The sequence below is a fragment of the Maylandia zebra genome, linkage group LG14 (assembly GCF_041146795.1).
Source record: "Maylandia zebra isolate NMK-2024a linkage group LG14, Mzebra_GT3a, whole genome shotgun sequence".
NCBI lineage: Eukaryota > Metazoa > Chordata > Actinopteri > Cichliformes > Cichlidae > Maylandia > Maylandia zebra.
The window spans coordinates 2,006,727-2,014,754 of record NC_135180.1 but is presented as its reverse complement, the minus strand read 5'-3'; the positions used below and the strand labels follow the sequence as shown (position 1 = coordinate 2,014,754).

At 43.7% G+C, this 8,028-nt stretch overlaps 1 protein-coding gene across 4 annotated transcripts in view; it reads right to left on the bottom strand.

Moving 5' to 3' along the window:
- Positions 1-261: 261 nt before the first annotated feature.
- sgsm2 (small G protein signaling modulator 2) overlaps positions 262-8,028 on the bottom strand; it is a 116,453-nt gene continuing 108,686 nt past the window's right edge. For 3 of the 4 annotated variants that reach the window (XM_076892107.1, XM_076892106.1, XM_076892108.1), the window contains 6 exons: positions 7,877-8,001; positions 4,410-4,492; positions 4,106-4,215; positions 3,926-4,022; positions 3,644-3,811; positions 262-3,369 (listed from right to left, as the gene is read on the bottom strand). In XM_076892107.1, the coding sequence (XP_076748222.1) occupies positions 3,281-3,369; positions 3,644-3,811; positions 3,926-4,022; positions 4,106-4,215; positions 4,410-4,492; positions 7,877-8,001 (672 nt within the window). In that variant the 3' untranslated portion in view covers positions 262-3,280. The remainder of the gene's footprint in view (positions 3,370-3,643; positions 3,812-3,925; positions 4,023-4,105; positions 4,216-4,409; positions 4,493-7,876; positions 8,002-8,028) is intronic. The other variant, XR_013101589.1, reaches the window with a different exon arrangement.

Genomic DNA, 8,028 nt, shown 5'->3' with positions numbered 1-8,028 from the left:
TGTGTTCCTGACAAAATACATTTATTGTGTTTGACTCTCTGAACTATTAAAGCTACTAGAAAACTTAACTGCTGGATGGCAGCCCACTTTATTTCTTTTCAAGGATGGGAAACGAGAATAAAATGCTGCCCCCTCGTGGTGAGGCGGTCACGGTGTATTTTTTGCAGAGCAAAAGGTGTTTTTAACCTTAAGGCAGTGTAGACGTTATTAAAAGTGTCCACACGTTAGCAAGAAAAGCATAAAGGAAGGAGAGTAGGCGGGTCATGAACAACTTCTTATTTAATAATACATTACATTCAAGGCAAATGATACACCCTTACCAATACATATTCAGCAATGCAATCGTTGGCTCCCTACATAAATAGAAATTTGAAATCTCAAAGTCAGTGCACAACATTAAGAGAGAACACTTAACAGTCAATCTGTAACATGGTCTGCACACATTCTGCATTTCTGCACAGTACACACCTCTGGCTAGTGCTGCTAAAACCAACATAAAAATAGATCTCAAAATAAGTTATATGTGTATTTGTATATATGTTGTGTCTGTCTTCATAGAAATATTGGGCTTTTGGTTCATATGTACAGCAGTATAGACTTTGATGGGTTTCTCAAATGACAGAAATTGCACAGTAGTGAAAGAATTCAAGAACACCATTTCCAAAAATATTTTACACAAATAGTAAACAGTCAGTCTTCAAGATGCAGTATGAAATTGCACGTTGTCGTCATGCCACAGAGGGGGCTGTTTCAAGGCTTTGGTACACAACGTCCTGATCGGAAGAAAAAGCACGGACCCGATTCCTCCTCCGAGCCTCCGCGGCGGCGGGGAGGAGGGGCCGTAGCGAGGTCCATCCAATGCCACGGCCTGTTCCTGGGATCAAACTAGCAATCGGAGAGCAGGATGACTACAGTACACGTTAGGATCGGGGAAGACTCTTGGCACTTGAATCACAGGTGCAGGTCCGTGTCGGACGACCGATCGTACGCGGTCACGATGGACGGTTTAAGGAGCGATAAAGGGTCACACTGAGAAGAAGGGAGAGCAGGGAGGGTGTCAAAAAAGCATCCGACTCCCTTCAGATACAAACGTGAATGTGCTGTTACTCTGAAGCCAACACCAACACACTGTAATACTGATCCACTGAACACTAGTGATGGCATTAAAAGCAGCTTCTTTCAGATTTCTGTTGTTTTTTCTCTAAACCTGGGACTGTAAAGACAAACCCAGTCCGAGTCTCAGAGGCTGGACTTCGGCTTCACAGGGACAATTGCAACCACTTCTCTGGACAGTTGAACAGTCTTCGTGGTGCCTTCAGGTCAGCGTGCATGTTTCAAAGGAAATTACTGAAAGGATGGTCTATGTTTCCCGAGAATATTCTTTGCTGCGAAAAGTCAAACAAGCACTGACCACATCCTGCATCCTCGTGTCTCGCGTTCTATCCCATATACTCCATCTGGTTTGTTTTTTCCCAGGGAATGCCTAATAATGTGTGCTTCTATTTCCTGCAGCTTCACCAAATGTCAACATTTCAACACAGATCGATCTGAAACGGACGTTTTCTATGAAGTTAAATGGATTTACTTGTAGCTGGTTATTGGAGCTTTCACACTATAGTTCAGCTCTGTTGTGTGATAGTTAAGGATCATACAAATTTAAATGTTAATCAAAGATTATCTGAAATAATTATACTCCAGGAAGTATATCACAAAATTAGCTCAACTACTTGTTGTCTCAGTGTGATTTAATAGCAAGGCAAAGACCCTTTGAGATTAGCGAGAGATCCCAACAATCAGACAAGAACTTCCTTTTAAGTCTCGGGGACGGGGAACCAAGAAAGGTACATGTTTGTGACTAACTGTTAAATACTGTTTTTAAACAGCTGGAAAAAGCTGTAAGTTATGAACAAACAGCACTACAACACTAACTCGAGTCTATGATCTTATTGTGACGTCTGCTAAACTACAGCCAGCTGTTTGAGGTTTCCTTCAAGGAAGTGATTTTCATCCTTTTCATAAAAATATCCAAACACTGCTAGATAAATCAGTTTTTAAATTGTAATTCAACTAATCCTAATTAGATCAGTTTGTCTTCTTAGTCTGCTTTTGAAAACTCAGTCAGTCTTTGTAGGCTCAGCGAAGCCAGAAATAGCATGTTTGGTATTTTGTAATGACCCCGACACGTAAAGTCGTTTCCTAGTGTTTCAAGTGTCGCTGGATTCTTCACCACCTTTCTCCTGCTCACCTTGGATGTAGGTGACGTTGTGCTGGAAACCTTTGGCTCTCTGAAATTGATGAGCAGCCACAAAAAGAGCTAAAAACTATTTAAACTCAAGGTGAAACTGATCGAGATAAGTTGAGGTGCAGCTCTCAAACGTAGCTGTGGCCCTTTTAAAATTGCGAGGATAAGGAGGAAGGCTCGTGTGCTTGCGTTTCCTGTTGTGCTCTGGGAGTAAACATGCTTCAAACACTGACCGACATGTTCAGAAAAGCTGGCTGCAATTCATCCTGAGTTCCTAAATGGTCTGGCCTCTCGCAGGCTCCTCCGGCCCCCACAGACTGTGGCGTGGCCTTCACAGGGACCGCGAAGGACCCGCTCACAACAAAGTGCAAGTAAGTACCTTGGGCTGTTACTGAAAAAGGCAACATTTGTGTCATAATGACTTTGTGGACAAAAAGAAAAGAGGGGGTAAAAACACAAATGCTTGTAGAAAACACTCATGAAAAGGTCGTTGGCACAGTCCATTTGGTCACTAATGAAAACGTCTTCGTGGCTAAGTCTTCTGCTGTGTGTACATCCTGCACTCTAGTGGCCACAGATGGCACTGCATGGACAAACACAAACACTGAGAGCCTCAACTTTCCTGACAGCCATCCAACATGTTCTGTCTCAGAGTCGAGGAAAAGAGTGCGACTTTAGAAAACCGAGTTGTGACAGTGTGTGTGTGTGTGTGTGTGTGTGTGTGTTTCATGCACGCACGCAAACTCTGTCGGACTGGGGAAACTCAAGAATGCGTTCACAGTGTGATCAAACTCACAAGCATGCAGACAAATCCACATGTCCGAACAGGTACCATGGGCATTCCACGTGAAGGGCAATGTAAACAGATCGGGCCGAGCTCCAACAGCCGCCCCGGGGCCTTCACCTGGAGAAAAGGGACGCCTCGACCACCCGGCTGTGGCCTGGGTAAGTGGAGGCAGGAAGTGCTCTAGTTTCCAGCAGGGTCAGACACTCTCCCTCCGCATCCTCCCATTCCTCTTTCTGCCTTCTTCATCACAGTTACTTGTTGTCCATCAGAGACTGGACTTTGTGCACCAGCTCACGTGCTACCTTCAGGATATGCTGGACATCGTGCCGCTCAGCCATTTCTGTGGATCAGACAGGCTGTTAGAGAGACCGCTACCAATATGGAAATACAGCACAGTTTGTAGATTTCAGCAGCTAACTGATGAGCCCTGAAATGAGTTTGAACTATGTGTGTGTTTGTGAGGAAGCCAGATTATCTAAGAAACCCACACAGGTACAGGGAGAACATGGCAGCGCTAACGGCCACGCTGCAGATTCTACATGCGGACCCACTGACACTGAAGCTTTCTACTCACTGTTCAGACCTCAGAGCACTGGTATGAATGTGCGTCCTACCATTAAAGAATTTAATGATGTCGGTGAAGTCCATGTTGTTGTCCACGATGATCTCACGGTAAACTGTGACCAGCGCCAAGGCCAGGAAGAGGACAAAGTGCTGCGAGGAAATCCTGGGAGCCACCCAGATCACCTCCCACACCGCAAACACGTCGTCGTACAGCAGCTCTGCACACAGCACATTCCCGTAATCTGCATTTCTAAAGAGCGCTTCTCAACATGCACACTTTGTCTGCGCTCGGAAAACAGAAACGTCACGTGAGAGGAGGATGGCGTGTTCACCTCTCTTGAAGTCCAACAGGAACCACCGGTAACAGAAGTAGAAGTGAGTGTAATCGCCGTTCTGCTGCATCAGCTCGAACAGCTCCGAGTCCAGGATCTGCCATCACACAGAACAGCAGCAGCTGTTAGCTGGAGCGTCTCTCGCTCTCTGATACTCACTCTATGAATATCATCCATCACCTGGATCAGTGACCTCATGTTGGCAAAGTGCGAGTCCATGGCTCCACCATTAGGGAAGTTCTGACTCATCCTCTTCATCAGCTGAGTGAAACAGCTGTACGCCAGGCACTCTGACACACACACAGTTAATGATCATTTATTGAATATTTGTTCTGGAATAAATACTGTCACAGAAATGAAAGCAAGCGTTCTGCTGCTGCTGCACATGTGTTTACTGGCTAAACGGACAAATGCTTTTTAGCTTCTCATTGTTAGGCAGGGCTTTGATCTGTGAGCTCACAGTAATTCAGTTCATTTCTCTCACCATCATCCAGGATGACCATGAGCGGAGCGAGGAGGTCACACATGCCCTGAACGTAGCCCATCTCTAAATGCTCCCACACATAGCTGCCAGGAAGAGAGAGGCAAAGAGAGACAGACTAAAGAGAGAGCACACACATCGGTAGCTGTTGTGAATGTTGGTGATTCGTTCTCCACAAATAAAACGCTAGAAACTGGAAATAACACAAACAGGCTGGAGATAAAACCTGCTTCTTCTCACTCTGTAAAATACTCGCCTCCACCTTCTGCACCTACTCATCACTGCACAAGTAATCATTAGGGGTGCAACGATACAGTGCTTTCGGTTCGGTACGCATATGTATCGAACAATACAACAGTTTTAATTTATTTTATCAACTTTCCTTCTGACGATGCTGTCTGTGTTGAGCGCTCAGTGGATCTGCGCTCGACAGTGCAGCCTAGGCGGAGCAGTCGATTGCAGAGTCACTGAGCGCAGGGCAAGCTAGCGAGACAGAAGTTAAGCTCACCTTGCAACATGGCAAATTGAACCTCCCCCACCCTCATTCAGATCTGGCGTTTGGAACTATTTTGGTTTTCATGTGACGTATGACCCTGAAGGTAAGCGCGTCATGGACTAAAATAAAACAGTATGTTGGATGTGCCACGCAATGCTCAATTACATGGGTGGGAGCTAGTGCGTTAGCGCAGTTAGCTCGTTAACGTGTTGGCCGTCCAGCCCCACGCACGGGGCGATCGGCGGTAGCTCGTTAACGGAGATTTGCCGTGTTGTGGCGTTAACATCATTTCAGATTAACGCTGACAGCACTAGTGGGAACAACGAATATGACTGCACATTTACTCCGACATCATCCTAGTGCAAAGACAAGTGGAAGCAGACAAAAACAACAAGCAGCATGCTACAAACTTTACCCGAGTCATTTAGACAGCCGTTAGCACAGGATTCTCCTTATGGGGACCTGATATGTTTAATGTGCTGCTGAGAATATAGCCCAGAAGAAGCGGATAGTATAGCTTTTATTTTGAAAGAGCCATTTCTCTGTAATAAACTCTCTTTTCCAAAGATGAGGGATTTCTCCATCAGATAGATTTATTATTTTATTACTTTGTTGTTTCAGCAACATTAAATTTAAAAGCTGTACTTTTGAGTTAAAATATATATTTATAATTTTAATAAATGACAAATTAAAAAGGCATGAACATTTTTTTTGTATCGAAAAAATATCGAACCGTGAATTTTGTGCATCGTTGCAGCCCTAGTAATCATCTAATCATCATCTAATACTCCTGTACATACAGTATTCAGCAAAAAGTGAAGAGAGTAGCCAAACCCTCAGATTACGTCTCAGATCTACAGCTCTGCAGATCTGCAGTCAGCTCACTGCTTTACTATCTTCCTACCCAGTCTGACAAATAAGCAGCTCCTCTGCAGATGATCAGCTGTTTTACAACTACTCACAAGAATTTTTGAGGTCTATAATTGATGGCTTTTTAAATAACGGCTTAATTAATTCCACCTTAAAGGCCTGTCTTACATAGCCCTGGCTGCATGATGCCATTTAGCACTGAGGTCCATAAAGCAGACTTGGGTATCAAACACGGGTTAGTACTGAGCTGTCTGTCACTGGGACGTGTGAAAGCTGCGGACAGGCAGAGCATCGCTTCACCAGGAAGCAAGAACAGATGTGTTTATGAGAACCCTTCATCGCACCTGACCCTGGATCAGTTTTACAGCCTTCTTACTAGAGCTGGGCGATAGAACGATAACGATATGTATCGCGATATAACTTTTACTCGATAGAGAAATTAAGCTATCGCGATAGACCTCGCCGCTCTTGTCCTCAAAGAAAAAAAAAAAAAAAAAGGTCAGCCAATCCAAATTAAGTAGCGCAGAGCCGAACCAATCACAGCCGCAGCGTCACGTCGCGTGACTTGTTACGTACAGCACAAGTGCCAAGCCGCATGTGTTTGTTTGGGAAGTAGCCAGCGGGTAATGGAGGAAATGAGTGTGCCGACTAGAAAAATCAACCGAGCGTGACCGAAGAGAAAACAGATGATGGTTCCAACGCCGGAGAGATTGTCGAACGGAAGAGCCATAGAAGCTCCGTAGTGTGAAGGTATTTCGGCTATTTCAAGTCTGACAAAAAACAGAGTAGCGTGCACTGTAAATTGTGCCGAAAGCAAGTCTGGAAATACAATAAACTGGTGCATGCGTCACACTGTGCGCCACGTTATTGTTTCGGTGAAATGAATTTCTACAATACTGTTAATTCTACTCTCTGCAGTGTTTAAATGCTTACATATACACACAGTTACTGTCCCTCCACACATACGACTCGGTTCTGCTTCTATGCCCCAGCTTTGTTTACTTTTTCCCACCGAGGCTTCTAGACTTCTGATTGGCCAACATTTCTGCACGGTTAGGAATCTAGCGCCACCTGCTGCTTTGGCATGTTCATAGCAGCGTTTTCCTTCATTTCTGCCTTTATGTGTGGACGGGATTATTTTTTAAAAGGAAAACGGAAAATCTCCGTTTTCAAAAATACCCGTGTACGTGTGGACGTAGCCTCAGTCTCTGACTGGAAGCGCTGATTCGTCATTCGGCTTTTGTCAGACTAAAGTAACTGTTAAAACTGTTTGAAAAGCTCAGCTATACAACAAGGAGAGATTGAGAATTTCCTTTTAGTTCTCAGTTTATTTGATATTGACAAAAGTTAGTCAGTTTTGTCTGTTCTTCTGTAAAACAAACTAAGATTTATTTTTAGAATTAATATTTTGTTTCTAAGTGAAATTGACAATTTAGTCTGTTTTGTTTGTTCTATTTTGAAACTTAAACGCTTTAGCGGCTGCCTTTTGTGTAGTTTGCAATATTTGCCTTTATTTATCTGAAAAAGTCTCATGTTCCTTAAGTACATCTACCCTGTTGAACTTATTATGGGAAATAAATATTTAAAAACAAGCTGCTGATTATTTCACATTTTACTTGTGAGCAACGGCACATTTAAATCTTACAAATATAGTTATTTGGCTTATATCGTGATAGATATCGTTATCGCCTGAAATGAAAAAAACATATCGTGATATGAAAAAATCTCATATCGCCCAGCTCTACTTCTTACTAACAGAGACCTTACCCAGTGCCTGCGATGCCACACCAGTGAAACCACGGAGCGATACAGATGCATTTCTTTGATATTCAACAGTAGCAGCTGTTAGTGAAGGCTGACTGAAACTATTTACAGGAAGTGGATTTGATTTTGTTTACAGCAAAAGAAACCAACCTGTTCTGGTTTTATGCGACTACCTGACTCTGGTCATTTCAAACCCAGCATCACGTGACACGTCAAGTAAAACAGGTTTGTCTTTCTGCTGGAAAGCTTCACATTGCAGTTTCATTTTTTCACTCAGTGATTTGAATCATCGTCATAAAACAACAGGAGGATCTTCTTCCGTCTTCAGGTCTTTCTCTACCTGCACATGATGTTGCGGAGTTTCTCCAGGTTGCTCGTGGTGAAATAATAGTAGTTGCGATCGCAGCGCTGGACATCTTTGTCTATTCTGTGGAGGTTGAGGGCGACCGTGTCCAACAACTCGATCTGCAAAATGAAAAATAGTTTTCTGCT